The 21,833-nt window shown below is 47.6% G+C and overlaps 1 protein-coding gene and 1 non-coding gene across 2 annotated transcripts in view; one reads left to right on the forward strand and one right to left on the reverse strand.

Annotated features, from left to right (window-relative positions):
- The window catches only part of JPH2 (junctophilin 2), a 75,026-nt gene extending 59,709 nt beyond the window's left edge, over positions 1-15,317 (reverse strand). The window contains exon 1 of the mRNA XM_025001265.2: positions 14,492-15,317. Within this exon, the coding sequence (XP_024857033.1) occupies positions 14,492-14,870 (379 nt within the window). The 5' untranslated portion in view covers positions 14,871-15,317. The remainder of the gene's footprint in view (positions 1-14,491) is intronic.
- TRNAG-CCC (transfer RNA glycine (anticodon CCC)) lies at positions 3,633-3,705 on the forward strand. The gene has a single exon. It is a non-coding gene; the product is annotated as a tRNA-Gly (tRNA).
- Positions 15,318-21,833: the final 6,516 nt, after the last annotated feature.

Below are 21,833 nucleotides of genomic sequence, written 5' to 3' on the forward strand. Positions count from 1 at the left end.
GCTTCCCAGGTGGCGTGAGTGGTAAAGAACCTGCCTGCCAATGCAGGAGACACAAGAGATGTGGGTTCAATCCCTGGGTCGCGAAGATCCCCTGGAGTAGGAAATGGCAACCCACTCCAGTATTTTTGCCTGGGAAATCCCATGGACAGAGGAGCCTGGGGGTCTACAGCCCCTAGGGTTGCAAAGAGTCAGACGCGACTAAAGCAACTTGGCATGCATATACATGACAGGTAGGGGAGTGAGGACCAGGAAGTCCAATGGTCATAGCTCTTGTCCAAGCACCCCCAAATCAGACCAGGCAAACCAGGTATGCACATTATGGTGAACACACATGCCCACACCATGGACACCCACATAGATGCTCTTGAGTAGAGGGGACCCATCCCAGCTTAGGTCTAACCCACCTTGGTAATGACTGTGGACCCTGTGTCCCAGCAAGAGCAAGTCAAGCAAGCCTGAGGCATCTCTAGGGGCAGCAAAGAATAATGGAAATTGCTTGGGCTTCAGAAACAAACCTGACTCTGAATCTCTCTTTAATACCCCAAAACACCCTTCTCTTCATCTCCATCCCATCCACCTAGTTCGGCTGCACCAGTTCTCCTGGAGAGACAACAGCATCTTCCCTAGTCTCTGCCTCCCGGGATACCCACTTCAATCCACCCTTCGCTGCCACCAGAGTCCTCTCCCTTCTAAGATGCAGATCTGATCACATAAAACCTGGTTTTTGATGGCTTCCCAGTGCCTTGAGGAAGGATTGTCCCCTAGGAAACAGATTCTGAGGCTGAGACTGCACGTGGGTGATTTTGGCGGGAGGGGGACTCTCAGGACAAACACCTGTAAGGGAGGAAGCAGGTTTCCATAAGTGGAAGAAGCTGAACAGATCCCATGGGGTCACTGGAGCTGGTATGACCTTCAGAGTAGTTTGAAATTGAAACAAGGAGGCTTTGTACTCGAGCATCAGCTCATTAACTATGGGTTAACCCCAGAGGGCGGTGCCTCCTTTTGTCAGAAGGCAGTGCCCAGCTATGAGCCATCAGCAGCCCACACTCCCGGCAAATAGGGGAATGAGGACCCTGGTCCTGAGGGATGTCTGATGGTGTCCCACAGCCTCCCCTGTAAGAATGAAATTCAAACTCCTCGTTGTGACCCAGGAAACCCTCATGGCCTGGGTCCTGCCAACCCTTGTCTCATATACGCCATTCTTCCTCTGAGTCTCTGTGCTCCCACTTTTCTCGAACACAAATGCTCTGCTCCCACCTCCAAGACTTTACACTCAATATTCCTTTTATTATAAAAACAGTATTTATTTTTGCTGTTGTGTGGGCTTTCTCTAGCTGTGACGGGGGCCGCTACTCTCCAGTTGCGGTGCGCAGGCTTCTCATTGCAATGGCTTCTCTCGTGGTGGAGCAGGGGCTCTAGGCACATGGGCTTTAGCAGTTGTAGCATGCAGGCTCTAGAGTGTGGGCCCTGGTAGTTTTGGCTCTTGGGCTTAGCTGCCCCAGGGCATGTGGAATCTTCTCAGACCAGGAGTCAAACCCGTGTCCCCTGCATTGCCAGGTGGATTCTTAACCGCTGGACCACCAGGGAAGTCCTCGATATTCCTTTTGCCTGGCACAAAAGTGTGGTCCTCCGGTCACCCATCCTTCAGATCTTAGCATCAAGGCTGATATCACTTCCTCCAGGAAGCCTTCTCTGATTACCCAACCAGATTAGGTTCACCCATCATCAGCTCATAAACCCTTCTAACTTATCCTTCAAATTACAAATACCATGTTGTAATTAAATAACTGTCTGATGCTGGTCTCTACTGTTATAATGTATGCTCTGAGGGCAGGGACCAAGACTGCCTTGCTCATCACAGCATCTCCAACCCTCAGTGTGATGACTGGCCCATAGAAGGCATTCAGCTGCTGCTGCTGCTGCTAAGTCACGTCAGTCATGTCCAACTCTGTGTGACCCCAGAGACGTCAGCCCACCAGGCTCCCCTGTCCCTGGGATTCTCCAGGCAAGAATACTAGAGTGGGTTGCCATTTCCTTCTCCAATGCATCAAAGTGAAAAGTGAAAGTGAAATCGCTCAGTCGTGTCCGACTCCTAGCAACCCCATGGACTGCAGCGCACCAGGCTCCTCCGTCCATGGGATTTTCCAGGCAAGAGTACTGGGGTGGGGTGCCATTGCCTTCTCCCCTAGGCATTCAGCAGATACTGTCAATTGAGTGCATGAGTACTTGGCCTTGGACAAGTTCTCTTTGAATGTATCTCCACCCAGCAAGGGCAGAGCCAGCTTCTTTTCAGGGTTGCTGTGAGTAAAGTATGAGTTATCTAGCAGAGACCTCAGACTCTCAACAGATGTTGGCTCCCTTCACTTCTTAGGAAAAGATTGCAGGGTGACCAGTCTTCCCCATTTGCCCGAGATCGAGGAGTTTCCCAAGAAACTTTACTACTTTCAGTACTAAAGCCAGGACAGGACAGTTCCCAGGCAGATCAGGAGGGTTGGTCACCTAAATCTGGGTGAGAAGGAGACAAGGGCATTTCATATTAATTAGTGCAGTGCTCATGGCATGCTGGTAAAACAGCTCCTTGGAAAAACAACTTTGATTCATGTGTGTGCATGCATGCCAAGTCACTTTAGTCATGTCCAACTCTTTGCAACACTATGGACTGTAGCCCACCAGGCTCCATCTTCCCAACCCAGGGATCGAACCTGCATCTTTTACATCTCCTGCACAGGCAGGCAGTTTCTTTACCGCTAGCGCCACCTGGGAAGCCCTACCCTCATTCACAGTGTTAACCAATTTCTGTCATCTAAATATTCCTCTCATGGCCAATCAAGCTACCAACAGTTAAACAGCCAGTTTGCAACATTCCTGAAAACTTAACAATGGGCTGTCATGCATCAGTAGGAGCTAGTGGCAGCCCTGTAGCCAATACTAACTGCATGTTCCTGCTATCTGCACATGCACCATGTGGTCATAGATGACCTCAGTGCAGGGGTAAGTGACGTTATTTCAGTTCCAAGAAGGGCACAGCTTGAAGAGCATCTAGTCCAAGGCAACAAGTCACCTATCATGTGGGCTACCTATTTCCCATCCATCCTGTGTCCACAGCAGACACTGCTAATCGATCATGATGCTGACTCCTAACATGGCCATGCTGTCTCCCTTCACTGCATCTCCAAGAAGCCACAGTCAAGTAGCTGATGTTGCACATAAGAGAAATTGACTTACCTCTAGGAGTAAGTGTGGTTCAGCCCCTCATTATGCAGGAGAGGAAATTCAGGCACAGAGAGGTAGAGGGACCTGCCCAAGGTCACACAGCCAGGCAGTGGCTCAGCTGGGACTAAAGAACAGATCACCTGCCTGGCTTGCCCTTTCACTCCTGCCTTGCCTTGAAGAGCAGCCTACCCCAGAGTGGGGTGGAACAAAGGGAAACTATCTAGGATCTGAGCCTAGATTCTGGGGGGCTCTGCTTAGAGCTCCCAAAGTCTTTTCGTACCTGAAGGCTTCTTAGCATAAGTGTTGTTCATCTGTTGAAGGGAAGGCACTTCTGAAAATATCACACAGTTGCACAGGTTGACTGCATAAAATTCAAACAATTGAGGAGTATTTAAACTAAAACATTTTGTACTGGGACTTTCCCGGTGGTCCAGTGGCTAAGACTCTGCACTCCCAATGTAGAGGGCCCAGGTTCGATTCCTGGTCAGGGAACTAGATCTCAAATGCTGCAACTAAGACTTGGCACAGCCAAATAGATAAATACATATTCTTTAATTATTAAAAAAAATTCTCTGTACTGTCTCCCCAGGAGTAATCACTGTTAACAATTTTGGTCCTTCCAGGATTTCTTCTGCTTATTTACAAGCCTATGCATAGCACAAGCGGACTAAAAGATTAGCTGTTCCCCACGCTACCACTCTCCCTCTCAATGAGAACACTGCCCCCCCCACAGTAGGCACTCAATAAATATTCGTCCAGTTGCTCTTGTTTGATTAAAATGCTTTAGATTCCTTTCTGTATAAATATAGGTGAATCTGTCTCTTTTTTCCTCCCCTCTCTCTCTTAAAAAAAAAAAAAAAGTTTTTATTGAAGTATAGTTTCACTTCTATTTTTTTCAGAGGGTTATACCACTTGGCATGTGGGATTATGTTCCCTGGACCAGGGATCCAACCCACACCCCTTGCAGTGGAAGCATGGAGTCTTAACCACTGGAACTCTGTCTTTTTAATGGTTTTAGTCCTTCCTGGCATGGTCTCATGGATTCACTGAACAGTCCCTTTGGGTGACTGTATAGACAACATTCCGTTTTTGCTGTAACCATCCCAAGGCCTTGCTCTTTGGCTCGCCTGCAAGGTGGCACCAATGTCTCTTCCCATGGCCTCCAAATGCTCCCTCCCATCAAAGCTCCACTGTCTTCCACTTTCCAAGATTACCACCAGGGGACCCAAAGTGGAGGGACTGTGAGCATGGGCGACCAGCTCCTGGGATCAGGATTGGTTTGCAGTGGGTGTATATAACAGGTCCCGGTAACCTGCAGGGTTCCACCACCCCCACACATAGAGGCTGCTCTCCTAGCTTGCACAGGAGTCAGGGGATTAATCAAGCCTGACACCGCCTGGATGCTGACAATCCTGGAGCCTGGAGGAAAGCAACTTTGCCAGGTCCTGGGTCAGTTCGGCCATGCTGAAGGCCTAGGAAGCCAGGAATAATTGAGGGTGGGGGACGCAAAGGGATCAAGGGGAGAGGGTCTGGGTTCAGACGCCCCACTGGTCGCTCCGAGGCCCCTGTCTGTGTGCAGGCCTGCGCACAACCCTTACATCCACGTGGCTTGTGTAACAGGCATCCCTCACCCTCAGTATCCAACACTGAGCTCCTGACCTTACCTCTTTGAATCCTCATCCCATCTCAGCTCAGGGCAATGCCATCCTTTGCAGCTCAGGCCTTGAAACCTTCCCTGACTCCTCTTTCTCTCCACACACCCTCTCTGCAACCCACGAGGCCAATCTATCAGTTCCACCTTCAAACTCTGTGGTTGACACAGAGTTCAACCACTTTTCCCCACCTCTGCTGCCCCAAGAGGCTGGTCCAAAGCATCATGGCATCTGAACTGTATCATTGCAATAAATGATTCTAATCGATCTCCATTCTTCTACCTTTCTGCACCGTCTCCTCCCCCAGTCTCCCAACACAAAGCAATCCCTTTAAACAAAAGCAGAGAAAGTCATTTTTGTTTTTGTTTTTTTGGTCATGAGGCATGCAGGAATCTTAGTTCCCTGATCAGAGATGGAATCAGTGCCCCCTGCAGTGGAATCAGAGTCCTAACCTTTAGACCACCAGGAAATTCCCTCATATTACTTAAAAAAATTTTTTTAACTTTTTATATTATATTGGAGTATAACCAATTAACCATGTTCTGATAGTTTTCAGTGGACAGCAGAAGGACTTGGCCATACATGTACATGTATCCCTTCTACCCCAAACTCTTCTCCCATCCAGGCTGCCACATAACACTAAGCAGAGTTCTCTCTGCTATACAGTGAGATCTTACTGGTTATCCATTTTAAATATACCAGTGTGTACCTGTCCATCCCAAACCATGTCACTTTTATAGCCCCCATTATTCTCAGGATCAAAGCCAGATTCTTACCATGGCCTCCTAGGCTCTGCATGAACAGCCCTCTCTCCACACTTGCCCCACAGGAATATTACACAAGGGAAGTGACAGCCTTCTCTGTACATCCCACCAAGGGGCCCTGTTGCCAGGTTGTCCTGTCATCAGCAATGTGAAATTTGATCACTTTGTTAAGATGATATACATAAAGGATTCAAGTTGTATTACAAATAAAAGAAAGAGAAATATCGTGCTTGAAACACAGAGCTGTGGGCCACCGTCAGGCCTTGGGGTGGCCCCCACTCCACACAGTTCAAACAGTGGTCAGCAGCACATCATATGCTTGAATGCTTCCAGGCACGAGGTGCTCACTCCTTGCCAGGGGGGAGGGGCTTCTGGAGTTCCTACTGTCCCTGGGTTGCCCTATGGATTCTGCCAGGCAGGTCTGGGCCATTAGACTCAGGAGTGACCACTATGCAGGAGTGAGTAGGGGAATCAGTCGTGACCAGACTTAACCCACCTACTCTGTGGCTCCAGCTTGGGAAGGGATAGGAGAGAACTAGGTCTAGGGCAGGAAGCAAGCCTGTCTCCCTCACCCCACACTCTGCCCTCAACCAGGGCCCTTAGAAAATGAGGCTGGACATTCCTCACAAAGGTGTGGCAGCCAGGGCTGGTCCAGGGAACAGCTGCTGGGGACACGGAATTAGCAGGCACTGGAAACATGCCAGCTCGATGAATGCCAAGGGCCTGGCCTTGGACAGGGGCACGTCTGGGGAGATTTGGCCAGCTGGACACATGCATCCGAGAGAACAAAGCTGCAGAGAGGAGGACTAACGACGTCCACTTCCCTGTCTTACTCAGGGTCCGCTCTGCTCCCCTGGAGGCCCAGATAAATGCCAAGAAGCTGCCATCACAGTAGCCCAGCTGCCTGTCACGCTGACCCCTGGCTGTGAACTGGGATGTGAGATTTTCAAGATGAGGTTCAATTATGCTGATTCTACATTCGCAGTGGAATCCACCTGACGTGGCTTCCACCTGCACTGGCAGGGCCCAGCGCAGAGCTAAGCAAGTCAAAGGCTTGGCTGCTTAAGTGCTCCAAAGTCAAAAGCTGGGTTTTGATATTTTCCCCAGAGGCAGCTGTGGTTCAGACCATCCTGAATTAGTTCGCCCTTTGGTCTGCGAAGGAAACTCGGAAAAGAAGGTGTACGTTTCAGCCCTTCCTCTGAGCCAGGCATCACGCTAAGCCCTTTTCATGGATTATCTCGTTTCATTGTTTCAGCCATATTTTGAGGGAGATTTTGACAGCCTTGGTGGAAAAAAAGGAAATGGAAGATAAAAGAGGCCATACGATATGCCCATGTGTGTAAAATGAAGAGGTGGCTCCACCTGGACTTGGACCCAGATCTGGCCACTTGAAGCCCCAAGTGCTTAAGTAACACATGCCTTTAGTCCCATCAGATTCTCTTAGGTCTTCTACACTTAAGCTTTAACAGCGATCAAGAATTTTTAAACTAAAAGACGTTCCTTTTAAATCTGAAGGAAAAAACCCCAAAAAATCCCACCAAAACTAAGAAATTAATTTAGTAATGTAAAAGGACTGAAGGCTAATGTACAAAAATAATTTTATGTCTATAACCTAGCAATGAACAATAGGAAAAAGGAAATTTTAAATGCCATTTATAATATCATAAGAAATAAAATACTTGTTAATTTTACTTTTTAAAAAAGTGCAAGACACTGAAAATGCTAAAACATTGTTGAGTGAAATTAAAGAAGACGTAAGTAAGAAAGGATATATACCATGTCCATGGATTGGAAGGCTCACTGCTGTTTAGATGTCCACTCCCTCCAAATTGATGTAAAAATCAAATGCATTTTTCTCTAACTATTTTACTCATAATCACTCTTGAGAGTCCCTTGGACTGCAAGGAGATCCAACCAGTCCACCCTAAAAGAGATCAGTCCTGGGTGTTCATTGGAAGGACTGATGTTGAAGCTGAAACTCCAATACTTTGGCCACCTGATTCGAAGAGCTGACTCATTTGAAAAGACCCTGATGCTGGGAAAGATTGAGGGCAGGAGGAGAAGGCCATGACAGAGGATGAGATGGTTGGATGGCATCACTGACTCAATGGACATGAGTTTGAGTAAACTCCAGGAGTTGGTGATGGACAGGGAGGCCTGGCGTGCTGCAGTCCATGGGGTCGCAAAGACTCAGACACGACTGAGGGAATAAACTGAACTGAACTGACAGAATAAAAGGGATGTAATGAATGCATCAGTATGAACAATGCATCCAATTGTCAGAAAACTAACTAGGATCCAAAAAATAGAAAAAAAGAATTTAAAAGCAACAAAAGACTTCCCTGGTGATCTAGTGGTTATCAGTCTGTCTGCCAATGCAGGGAACATGGGTTTGATCCCTGGTCCAGGAAGATCCCAGCTGCCTTGGAGTAACTAAGCCTGGGTGCCACAACTACGGAGCCAATGCTTTAGAGCTCACGAGCTGCAGCTACTGAAGCCCGCACGTCTAGAGCCCATGCTTCGCAACAAGAGAAGGCACCACAATGAGAAGCCCTGAGAATCCAGGCACTGCAACAAAGAGTAGCCCCCACTCGCCACAACTAGAGAAAGCCTATGCGCAGCAACGAAGACCCAGCATAGCCAAAAATAATAATTAAATAGTTTTTTAAAAAAAGCAACAAGATCAACAGTTTGCACAGATCTGTATGGATGAGTCTCTCAAATTCTCTAGTGAAAAGTTAACATAATAACTTCTTTACAAATTGCCTTTGGTTCTTGTGACGTTGTGCTGAATATACTTCCTCACGATCCATCAAATGTGTTTTTAATCAAATTTCCATCAGGCCTTTTTGGTAGAAATTGACAAGCTGATTTTATAATGTACGCAGAAATGGAAATAATCTAGAATAACCCGAAAAGTCTTGAACAAGAGAAGTCGGAGGATTTACTCTGATTGAAAAACTTGTTTTATGGGAGATTGGAATTGACACATATGCACTACTGAATACAAAACAGATAACTAAGAGAGGCTTACTGCATCGCACAGGGAACTCTGCTCAATACTCTATGCCTGTGTGGGAAGAGAATCTAGAAGAGAGTGGGTGTATAACAGATTCACTTTGCTGTACGCCTGAAACTAACACAACTTTGTCAATCAACTATACCCAAAAAAAAATTTACAACAAAAATAAATAAAAACTTATTTTAAAGTTCCAGTAACCATGCTATCATGATATCGGCACAAAGATAGACACCTAGATCAATAAAAATGATATTCCTTTGGGGAGCGAATATAGAAAGAAATATGAAAGTTAAGTTTCTTCAAGGAACACATGTCACAGACCCAGGTCATGTGACAGCAGATATTACTCAGGGCTCTGTGCTGTGCTTAGTCATTCAGCCGTGTCTGACTCTTTGCGACCCCATGGACTGTAACCCACCAGGCTCCTCTGTCCATGGGGATTCTCCAGGCAGGAATACTGGAGTGGGTTACCATGCCCTCCTCCAGGGGATCTTCTCCACCCAGAGATTGAAGCCAGGTCTCCTGCATTGCATCGGATTCTTTACCAGCTGAGCTGCTTAGGGCTCTAGCTTGGAAAGTTCATTTAGCTCCCGTGTTCACTTAGGCTAAAATGAGCTGAAGCCGTCAGCATTGGGAAAAACAAAGAAATCTGTACCCAGAGCATAGAAGGTTCCCTTTTTGACCCAGTTGTCACACTTACACATAAAAATATCATCACTTCAGCATGTAATAATCAAAGCACTAACCACAGGCCTAATTCTGTTCTAAGTATTTAATGTATAACAATGCATCATTTAATTCTCTCAAAAAGAGAAAATAACATTTCTATCAATTGAAAGTCACTCAGTCATGATGCCTCTTTGTGATCCCATGGACTATCCAGTCCATGGAATTCTCTAGGCCAGAATTACTGAAGTGGGTACCCTTTCTCTTCTCCAGGGGATCTTCCCAACCCAGGGATCAAACCCAGGTCTCCCACATTGCAGGTGGATTCTTTACCAGCTGAGCCACCAGGGAAGCCCAATTCTATCAATAAGATCACATACAAGAAAATAGCAAGTATAGCATACAGGGAGAGAAATATTACTTCATAATGACTTGTTTCAGTTTTACATTTTTATATGTATGCATTGAATTATAATAGAAAATACATATGTTAAAGTGGGTTATAATTATAAAAATTTGAAAGCCACTGAGAAGGCAATGGCACCCCACTCCAGTACTCTTGCCTGGAAAATCTCATGGACAGAGGAGCCTGGTGGGCTGCAGCCCATGGGGTCACTAAAAGTCAGACATGACTGAGTGACTTCACTTTCACTCTTCACTTTCCTGCATTGGAGAAGGAAATGGCAACCCACTCCAGTGTTGTTGCCTGGAGAATCCCAGGGACGGGGGAGCCTGGTGGGCTGCCGTCTATGGGGTCGCACCGAGTCGGACACAACTGAAGCGACTTAGCAGCAGCAGTGTAGTAGAAGAGAGAATTAAGAAGCCTCAATAATATAAGACATGTATGATTCTTAGCACATAGTCTGATAAAGACTAGTAAAGACTCCATAAATGGTAGAGATGGTTATTACTACTGTCACGGAGTCTGGTAAAAACTAATAGAGATTCGGGACTTCCCTGGTGGTCCAGTGGTTACGAATCCACCTCCCAATGCAGGAGACACAGGTTCTATCCCTGGTTGGGGAACTAAAACCCACAAGCCTTGGGGCAACTAAGCCCGAGTGCCACAACTAAGACCCAATGGAGCCAAAAAATAAAAACTGGTAAAGATTCAACAAATAGTGGAGAAGACAGTTGTTGCTACTTGGTCTTAATAAGGCCAACTTCATGGGCATTCAACCTGTACACTCACACAAGACTCTGAGCTCAGAAGGGCCCTGACCTTGGTTTAAGGCTCTGATGTCACCATCTTGAAATTCTTAATTTTGAAAAAGGGGCCCCGCATTTTTGTTGTGCACCGTGTCCCTAAACTATGTAGCCAGTCTTGATTATTTTGTGTAGTTGTTTATCATTTGTTAAAATGCTGATTTACAGTATAAAATATTTAATTGTCACTTATGATGATCAAATTCCATCTCGGCCTCTTATCAGTTAGAGGACTGTCGATCTCAGTGTCCTTGTCTATAAAATAGGGGTAATAATAATAATACTTCCCTGTAAGGGTTATAGTGAAAGTTTAAGTAACACAATGCTTGCCATGTGCCCAGATGAGGACCAAGCACATCGTTCATACTCCAAAAATGTTAACTATTATTAGCTTTAGGAGGAAAAAAATGTCAACCTTGGGCTTGTTTTTCCTGCTGCACATTTTGGGGAGGGGATTATTGAATTAGATCCATGGTCCTGGAATTTATTTGAGCACCAGATTACTTGTAGAATCTGATGGCTCTTGCAGGAAATATCTCCCAGAAAAACACAGAGAGTCCACGCACAGAGTCCTGCAGTTTCAGGCCATTCGTGGGCCTTGGAATCCTAGGCTCAGGCCCAGGTCAAGATCAGAGGAAAACCAAGATCACTAGTGGCCCTTCAAGTCCTAGAGTCTGTGGGTCTTGGGTGGGAACCGCCAGGCAGCCATGCAGCTGTGGATTACTACTTAAGGGCTGGGTGTGCTGGCTTTGGGCTTTAAGTCAGCAGCTATTTTTAGCTTTGCTATATATGGCCAGGGGAGGAATGTGGGGCTATAGATGGGGGAGGGGTGCCAGGAGGCTTAGGGCAGGGTTTGGAAGACTCCTCTGCCTGGACTACCTTCCCCTTCCTACCAGAGAATTGGAACTTCCAGCCAAAGCAACAAGCAGAGGGGCAGAGGGAAGGTCTGTGCGTTTAGGAATGACTGGGGCAGCCATGAAGATGTCAGGTCAAGTCACTTTACAAAAGTAATATTCCTATTTTTTGACTGTGATCTGCAACAAAAAATACATTTGAATCATGATATACATATAAACAGATGTTTCGATACACAAAATATAGATATATAATCTCCAACTGAACAAACATTTCAGGAATCAATACTTTAATCTCATTCTCTATGAAACACTCTGATATTTTCTATTCTGTTCTGTTCTATACTTTCCTTTCTTTTAAAATGCAGGTCATGACCCACTAAGTTGATTTGGCCAAATGGGTGGACAGCTCCAGTTTGGAAAGCTACTCTTTGGTTTGGAGCAGGCAGACACCTGTAACACCAGACCGCAAGGTAAGCCAGGGAATGGAGGAAAGCAGACGTGTTATCACTTGGATCAATGCTTCTCAAAACTGAGAATGAGACACAAATCTCAGCTTGATCTCCGCTGGACAGCAAGCTTTGGTCTTCAGTCTTTGTACAGTGTTCTCACCACCCGGAGCAAGCATCCTCACCACTGTCACCTGGCTGACTTTGTACTTCAGAGCCCCACTTGTCACCTCCTCCAGAAGGCCTCCCTGAGTGCCTCAGTCTCATTAGCCACCCGCTTCTTGCTCGCTTAGCCCCCAGCATGTCCCTGCTTGGCACCCAACACAATTTTTTGTTACATTCCCTGGAAGGCGGGGTGACCTCTCCCATCCTGTTCAGTTCTACACTCTCCCCATCCCCCGCCACCGCCCACCCAGTGCTGGCTTCCTAATAATCACTCAATAAATATTTACTGGATGAATTAGTGATAGTTAATAGTAATAATGGCAACTGCACATTCATCCCATGAGAAAGCTTAGGAGAGGTTAGCATAAATCCATCTTAGGGATGAGGAAACTGAAGCTCCAAGAGACAAGAGAATACGATAGGGGCAGGGTGGTGATCCAAGGCTGCCCGGCTCCCAGCCGTCCCTAATCCCAGGATCTTATTTGTCCACATTCCCCTCAGTGCTACCCAGGATGGGGCAAAGGGCAGGTCCTTAACAACCCCTGGGAAAACTGATGACAGGTTGATTAAAGAGATTTTCCGAAGCAGTGGCCACGTCTAATTTTGGAGGATTGTGCTTGGGGGAGAGGATCTCTGAGGTTTCCAGACCCCCTGGATGTGGGGCTGTCTCTTTCGAGAGGAGAATATGGGCTTCTGACAAACCAGAGGGGCAGACCTCCCGATGACCTAGCCTGGAGGGCTCCTGGACACACCTAGGCTAAAACCCAGGGCCCTGCAAACCTTCGTGCCCTGGCCCGCCCACATCTCCAGCAGCAGCCCCGGCAGCCCAGCCTGTGCCCCTCATTCACGCCTCTCCCACTGCCCCGGCGTTCTTGCTGTTCCTCGTACGTGCCAAGCCCAGTCCCGCCTCAGAGCCTCTTCAATCTCATTCCCTCTGCCTGGGGTTTTCCTTCCTTCTCCCGTCCTCCCTACCTTAGTACTCAGACACCCGCCCTCCAAAAAAAAAAATTACCCTCTTCCCTCTCTGCTAGTTTTTCCGTAACACAGGTAACTTTTGGAAATTGCATCTGTGTTTGTTTTCCTGTTTATTTCTGTTTTCTTCACTAGACAGGGAGCTTCCTGAGGACTTTGCTTGCTCACTGCCTCGGACCCTGGGACTTGCTGCGGGAGGGCGCCTGACACATCATTGGTACTCTATGAAGGAATGAATGGGTTTTCCCTATTTTAGACATACTGGGACATCAGCCTGTAGTTTCCCAGAAATATTGCTTGCCCCTGTGACTCATATCCATGCTCCCCACACACAAACACACACTGTGTGGGGAGGAGGAATAGGGTAGGGAAGGGGAGGAACTTTCTGCACATGCATATTTGCACCACTTTGCCTGGCTCATTGATGCCCAGCAAGCCTGCGGGGACCATCTCCACTTGGTAACTGGAACATGTGAGGTTTGCTCTCTGCTCACCCCCAGTGCTCTGTGCAGTGACCAGTATAAACACCTGAATCGCACTGAATTGCAGAGGTTCCGCAAACAGCTCAAGGTCACCAAATTAGGAAATGTGAAGCCAGATTTAGTCCAATTCCAGCCAGCCATTGTGCCACGAAAACTCTGTTAACAACCTATTAACATCCAGGTACATTGGAGGTTGAGCCCTCACCAGATAGCCAGCAGTAGGTAACCCAGTCAGGAGCCTGTCCTATACCTGAGACCACTGTCTACAAGCCTCACAAACACAATCTTCCCATCAAGATGCAGTTCCGATGTCACCTCCTCTAAAGCCTCCAATGACCTCCTCAGACCTAACTTCCCTTTACTGCCACGGCACACTATGAGTACTTGCATATAAGTGTTTGTCTGCAAGCATATCTTTGAACCCATGGACTCTACCCTACTTCTCTCTACCTCTAACCCTTTTTACAATGCCTGGTGAATGTGGTACTACAGAAATATTCACTGAACAAAAGTATGCTTGGGTGGATAGATGGATGGGTGGATGAGTAGATGGATGGATGGATGAATGGATGAGTGAATGGATGGATGGATGAGTGGATGGATGGCTGAGTGGGTGGATGGATGGATGGGTAAATGCATGAGTGGGTGCGGGGGTGGATTGATGAATGAATGAACGAACACTTCATGATCTACTGGCTGAAAATAATTTTCATAGCAAAATTGACATTAGACACCAGTTCTTCTGGAGCATATTCCAGAGCTCTTTGTACACCTAGCCTGCCACAGTCGCAGTGGTGTCTTATTGAATGTGTCTTGAATGTGTGTTTCTATGGCAGGCCTTGTACCAAGCATGTCTGCCAATTTTCTCGACAGCTCCATTATTAGCCTCACTTTTCCTGTCAATGAAATGGATGCAGAGAGAGGTGGAGCTGCTTGCCCAATGCCACACAGCAAATCATATCCTGGCTCCTCCTGCCCCACTCTGCGCCACCTTCCTCACCCCATCTGGCCCCTCCCCAGGTCTGCAGGCTGCAGGCCGGGCTCACCTCCATCCGCGTAGGTCTCGGTGCCATAGCCGTCCTGCAGGCCGTTGTTCCAAGTGCCCTCATACTTGGCACCGCTGCTGCTGCTCTGCCGGGTCCCGTAGCGGCCCTTGAAGCCGTGTGTCCACTCGCCCTTGTACAGCCAGCGTCCCTTGGTCTCTATGCCCAGCCCATGCCGTTTGCCCTGGCTCCAGTATCCCTCGAAGGTGTTTCCGCTGGGCCAGGTGTAGACACCCGCCACTTCAAAGCCAAAGTTCCAGGAGCCCGAGTATTCCCCCTGGCCCTTGGGGCCCGTGCACAGGCCGTGCCCGTGGGCCTTGCCCCCCTCCCAGCCCCCACAGTATGCCCCGCCATCATCAAAGTCAAAGCGACCCCCGCTCATCTCATCGTAGCCCCGGACCTCCTCACCGTTCTCCAGCTTTGGGGGAGAAGGTGATGGGGAGAGGGGGTGCCAGCAACTCTCTCCAAGCAGCTCAGGGCTGGGCGCCCCCCTGACTCACCGCGCCCCGGGAGGAGGGAAGCGAGATGCCACCCGAGGCTGCAGGAACCCAGGAGCCAAGTCAGCACTGGGTCGGGTGGTCAGTGCCATGCCTGGGAGGCCCCCACTCAGTCGGCCAGAGGAAGGCTGCCAGCCGAGGAGGAAGTGGAAAGGAAAGGTTTGAAGTCTCCACGGAGTGTCCCCAACCTGGCTCCCATGGAGTCAAAGGAAAAAGTGCTGTGATCTCTTTAAGAAGTGCAATGGGAAGGGTGGGGTGGAGGGGTCCCCAGTCTGTCTTCAAAAAGGAGAACTTTTCCTCTGTGACAGCCCCCAGCCCAGAGGCTGAATTCCCCGCAGCCGGCTGGCCCCCTTCTCCTCCACCCCCCTGGGTGTGCCGGGCTGTGATTCCGCGCCCTGCCCCGCCCCCCTCCAATCCTACCCTCCTCCTGGGATGGAAAGGTCAGTGTTGCCCTAACAAGGCCATTGGATCTCAGAGGCTGCTCCCAAAATAACCCCCCGGCCGGCCCAGCCTCCTTCAAAGCGGGAGGGGTGTTTCAAACTGGGCTGGCGCTTCAGACTCGGGGAGTGGCTGGAGGGATGAGGAAGGGAAGCTGAAACCAAGTGTGGGTAGCCGTGGAGGGCGGATCGGGCGGCTTTTCTTCTCTTGGGTAAAGAAGAGCTCCCTTCCACCTTCCCGGTCCCTTGAGTGTCCAGCAGGGAGGGGAGAGGAAGACCCAGTCCTGAAACACATTCAAATCCCCCTGAGTGTAGAAGCTGGCGAACCTCAGCCCCAGCGCCACTCACATGCCCCGACAGGACCCGGGGCTATCAGAGCATCGCTGCCAACCCCATAAAGGAATCTGGTGACCTAAAGAGAAAGGAACGGGCATGGGGTCACATATGCTTTTGAAAGCGGAGGAGGGAACTCGGGAAGAAAGGTGAAGTTCTGCAAACAGAGTGGGGTTAGATAAAGTGAATCTAAGTCTGACACAACCCAATTCCCGCCCTGCCCCCCGCACCCTGGGAAAACCCCTGGGAAGAGCCCCGTTCAAGAAGCATCATCTGGATCACTCCGTTTCTCTCCTCTCAAGGGCGAGGAGCCCACCCTCTGCTCTCTAGTTCCAAGACACAGCAGGACTGGTTGTATCGCCAGGAGATCGTCTTAGAAATACTCAACGATCGTGTTTTTGTTTTTTTTAATTCTCTTTCCAAGCTCTCTCTTGCTGTGCTCTCCTGAGAGCCTGGGAGGCCAGATTTCAGAAAGCTCCTAGGGCAAGGTCAACAGCAAAGGGACTGACCAGCCCTCAGGTTCCCACCGAACTCCAGGAAAAGGGACAAATAAATCTCCATGATGAGAGACAGTGGCCAAGACCTAGGGATGGAAATTTCAGATTTCCCTGGTGGTCCAGTGGTTAAGAATCCGCCTGCCAGCGCAGGAGACACAGGTTTGATCCCTGGTTCTGGAAGATCCCACATGCCCTGGAGCAACTAAGCCCATGCACCACAGCTACTGGGCCTGAGCGCCTAGAGCCCACGGTCCGCAACAAGAGAAGCCACCGCAATGAGAAGCCCGTTCACCGCAACTAGGGGAAAGCCCTCAAGCAGTGACAAAGACCCAGTGCAGCCAAAACTAATAAATAAATAACAGATTTAGGGTTTTATTTTTTAAAAATGGAAATCCCAGCTGAACCCAGGGTTAATAGGAGCACAGTAATTCTGTGAAAGAGAGGAGCCAGCAAGCACAGGAAGCTGTGCGTATGTGTGTCTGTGTGTGTGAGAGATGGGGGGGTGGGGGTGGCAGTGAGGAGGATAGAAATCACCAAAAAAAAAAGCCCAGAAGGCATTTGAGAACATTCAACTATTATTATCTGACTCCAAACTTATCTGTCATACTCTGAAACCCACGATGACTTAGGCCACTTCAGACCAGATCAGATCAGATCAGTCGCTCAGTCGTGTCCGACTCTTTGCGACCCCATGAATCGCAGCACGCCAGGCCTCCCTGTCCATCACCAAATCCCGGAGTTCACTCAGACTCACATCCATCAAGTCAGTAATGCCATCCAGCCATCTCATCCTCTGTCGTCCCCTTCTCCTCTTGCCCCCAATCCCTCCCAGCATCAGAGTCTTTTCCAGTGAGTCAACTCTTCACATGAGGTGGCCAAAATACTGGAGTTTCAGCTTTAGCATCATTCCTTCCAAAGAAATCCCAGGGCTGATCTCCTTCAGAATGGACTGGTTGGATCTCCTTGCAGGCCAAGGGACTCTCAAGAGTCTTCTCCAACACCACAGTTCAAAACCATCAATTCTTCGGCGCTCAGCCTTCTTCACGGTCCAACTCTCACATCCATACGTGACCATAGGAAAAACCATAGCCTTGACTAGACGAACCTTTGTTGGCAAAGTAATGTCTCTGCTTTTGAATATGCTATCTATGTTGGTCATAACTTTCCTTCCAAGGAGTAAGCGTCTCTTAATTTCATGGCTGCAGTCACCATCTGCAGTGATTTTAGAGCCCCCCCAAATAACGTCTGACACTGTTTCCACTGTTTCCCCATCTATTTCCCATGAAGTGATGGGACCAGATGCCATGATCTTTGTTTTCTGAATGTTGAGCTTTAAGCCAAACTTTTCACTCTCCACTTTCACTTTCATCAAAAGGCTTTTTATTTCCTCTTCACTTTCTGCCATAAGGGTGGTGTCATCTGCATATCTGAGGTTATTGAGATTTCTCCCAGCAATCTTGATTCCAGCTTGTGTTTCTTCCAGTCCAGCGTTTCTCATGATGTACTCTGCATATAAGTTAAATAAACAGGGTGACAATATACAGCCTTGATGAACTCCTTTTCCTATTTGGAACCAGTCTGTTGTTCCATGTCCAGTTCTAACTGTTGCTTCCTGACCTGCATACAAATTTCTCAAGAGGCAGTTCAGGTGGTCTGGTATTCCCATCTCTTGAAGAATTTCCCACAGTTTCTTGTGATCCACACAGTCAAAGGCTTTGGCATAGTCAATAAAGCAGAAATAGATGTTTTTCTGGAACTCTCTTGCTTTTTCCATGATCCAGCGGATGTTGGCAATTTGATCTCTGGTTCCTCTGCCTTTTCTAAAACCAGCTTGAACATCAGGAAGTTCACGGTTCACATATTGCTGAAGCCTGGCTTGGAGAATTTTGAGCATTACTTTACTAGCGTGTGAGATGAGTGCAATTGTGCGGTAGTTTGAGCATTCTTTGGCATTGCCTTTCTTTGGGATTGGAATGAAAACTGACCTTTTCGAGTCCTGTGGCCACTGCTGAGTTTTCCAAATTTGCTGGCATATTGAGTGCAGCACTTTCACAGCATCATCTTTCAGGATTTGGAATAGCTCAACTGGAATTCCATCACCTCCACTAGCTTTGTTCGTAGTGATGCTTTCCAAGGCCCACTTGACTTCACATTCCAGGATGTCTGGCTCTAGGTCAGTGATCACATCATCGTGATTATCTGGGTTGTGAAGACCAAGTCACCACCAAAGATGTGTCCTTGTTTAAGAAATGGATAGACAAGCCTCTCTCCCTTCACCCTTAGCTGATCCTGGTTCTTATTACCACTTGGTTCCTTCCTTCTTCACAGTCCCCTGCCTTAAAGAACCCTTCTCGGCCCACATTTTACCCCCGGATAGAAACACCCAGCCTCGGAGCTCTTTGCCAAGCAGACATGCAGCAAAAAGCAGCAGATAAAGACTGTCTCATCTGGGTTTTGACTCACCCCAGCCTCCTGCCCCGCAGGTTGCCTGACAGCCTGGTCTCCCAGTTCACTGCTGAGACCATCTCAATGCTGCCCCTGTAGAACTCTGCTGTTGCCACTTCTGACCAACCCTGGAAAACCGCGTGTTTCTTTCCACCTCCGCTCTCCAGGGGAGAGGAAAGAGCATCTCCAACTGGAAGCCAGAGGACTCTGAGTTCAAAACCCTTTGTAGTTTAAATGCCCAGCAAATCGGCATAATCCTGTTCTAAGGCTGGGCGGCTGGCTGCTGTGTCCTAGCAAGCTGTTCCAAGTGTAGCAACTGTTCATCCATACGCCTCCCTACAGTGGTTCCTCCCAAGGGCTGGTACACGTAAAAATCACTTGTGATACGTAAAAATGGGAACAGATTCCGGAATCCCACCCCCTCCCCAACCTACCAGATTGTCCTGGGAGGAGGCTCCAGCACTTGCATTCTTTTTAAAATCTCCTCGGACAAATCTGACTCTCATTCCCAGTAAAGAACCACTGTAGGTTTTCAAATTAAGAAACAGTTTCATAATAATGTACAGATCCATGCCTTCACTGTGTAGGGTAGATAGTTATGGAATTAGATTTGTGTTCAGATCCTAGGTCTGACCCTCACAAGCTGTGTGGCTTTGGACTATCTGTTAATTTCTCTAAGTCACAAATTCTTTGTCTGTAAAAGCACCTATCTCAAAGGATTCTCAGGGTTTTTTTCTAATTTATTTGTTTTTTAATTGAAGGATAATTGATTTACAGAATTTTGTTGTTTTCTGCCAAATATCAACATGGATCAGCCATAGGTATACATATGTCCCCTCCCTCTTGAATATCCCTCCCAAGGATTCTCAGTTTCAAGGATAATAGTATCTACCTTATATGGCTGGATGAGGATTAAGTGAGTTAATGGTGTAAAAAGACTTGTGCATGCATGCTAAGTCATTTCAGTCATGTCTGACTCTTTGTGACCCTATGGACCATAGCCCACCAGGCTCCTCTGTCCATGGGATTCTCCAGGCAAGAACACTGGAGCGGGTTGCCGTGTCCACCTCCAGGGGGTCTTCCCAACCCAGGGAAGTCTGCATTGGGTCTGTTACCTCTACGTGCATTGGCAAGCAGGTTCTTAACCACTAGCACCACCTGGGGAAGCCTGTAAAATGGCTCAGAAGACACTAAATACCTAACAAATGTTTGCTGTTATTAATATTATCCTCACAAGATAGGTTGCTTTTCACAACCTAAATGTCCATCGACAAATGAATGGATAAAGAAGATGTGGTACATATGCACAAGGAAATACTACTCAGCCATAAAAAGAATGAAATAATGTCATTTGAGGCAACATTGATGAAGCTAGAAATTATCACTCCGTAAGTGGCAGCTGGTCCCATCACTTCATAGGAAATAGATGGGGAAAGAGTAGAAACAGTGTCAAACTTTATTTTGGGGGGCTCTAAAATCACTGCAGATGGTGATTGCAGCCAGGAAATTAAAAGACGCTTACTTCTTGGAAGGAAAGTTACGACCAACCTAGATAGCATATTCAAAAGCAGAGATATTACTTTGCCAACAAAGGTTCATCTAGTCAAGGCTATGGTTTTTCCAGTGGTCATGTATGGATGTGAGAGTTGGACTGTGAAGAAAGCTGAGCGCCGAAGAATTGATGGTTTTGAACTGTGGTGTTGGAGAAGACTCTTGAGAGTCCCTTGGCCTGCAAGGAGATCCAACCAGTCCATTCTGAAGGAGATGAGCCCTGGGTGTTCTTTGGAAGGAATGATGCTAAAGCTGAAACTCCAATACTTTGGCCACCTCATGTGAAGACTTGACTCATTGGAAAAGACTCCTCTGATGCTGGGAGGGGTTGGGGGCAGGAGGAGAAGGGGATGACAGAGGATGAGATGGCTGGATGGCATCACTGACTCGATGGACTTGAGTCTGAGTGAACTCCGTGAGATGGTGATGGACAGAGAGGCCTGGCATGCTGCAATTTATGGGGTTGCAAAGAGTCGGACACAACTGAGTGACTGAACTGAACTGAACTGAACTGAAGTAAGTCAGAAAGAGAAAGACAAATACCATATGATATCACTTATGTGTGGAATCTAAAATATGACAAAAAATAAAGTTATCCATGAAACAGAAACAGACTCACAGACGTAGAGAATAAACTCACCGTTGTCAAGGCAGCAGGCAGGGTGAGGGAGGGATGTGGGGGGAGTTTGCGATTAGCAGATGCAAACTATTGTATATAGAGTGGATAAACAACAAGGTCCTACTGTGGCATAGGGAACTATATTCAATATTCTGTGATGGACCATAATGGAAAAGAATATGAAAAAGAATGCATGTGTACATATAACTGAATCACTGCGCTATATGGCAGAAATTAACACACTGTTGTAAATCAACTATACTTGAATAAAATAAATAAATTTTTAAAAAATAAGTTGCTTTTCACACTATCATGCTTAATAAAATTATTACCAAAGGGAAGAAAGTGAAAGTGAAGTCGCTCAGTCATGTCCAACTCTTTGTGACCCCATGGACTGTACCGCACCAGGCTCCTCCCTCCATGGGATTCTCCAAGCTAGAGTACTGAAGTGGGTTGCCATTTCCTTCTCCAGGGGATCTTCCCGACCCAGGGATCGAACCTGGGTCTCTCGCATTCCAGGCAGATGCGTTAACCTCTGAGCCACTAGCGAAGCTTAAGGGAAGATCACCCCTTAAATATTAAGTACCTTAACACTGAAGCACTCCTTACTTTTCCCAATGTGTATTTACTCAACATTACCCTGTGTGGTTTTCCCCTTTTCAAACTGATAAATTATATTATTGGCAAAGGGACACTGATTTCTCGACCGTTTAAGTGAGGCGTTCTCTGGCGGTCCAGTAAGAAAGCTGCGCTTCCAACGCAGGGGGCACGGGATCAATCCCTGGTTGGGAAACTAAGATCCCACAGGCCGTGCAGCACAGCCAGAAGTTTTGGTCAATTTTTTTCGGTCAATTTGGTACCGGCCTTACCTGACCAGCCATCACTTCTTTGCCTCTCCCTTTAAACCAGTGAGTTTCAGGGAAAGGGAGACCCCTTGTGGCCACATGTGCATTACAACAGATTTTT

This window comes from Bos taurus, chromosome 13 (assembly GCF_002263795.3).
Source record: "Bos taurus isolate L1 Dominette 01449 registration number 42190680 breed Hereford chromosome 13, ARS-UCD2.0, whole genome shotgun sequence".
NCBI lineage: Eukaryota > Metazoa > Chordata > Mammalia > Artiodactyla > Bovidae > Bos > Bos taurus.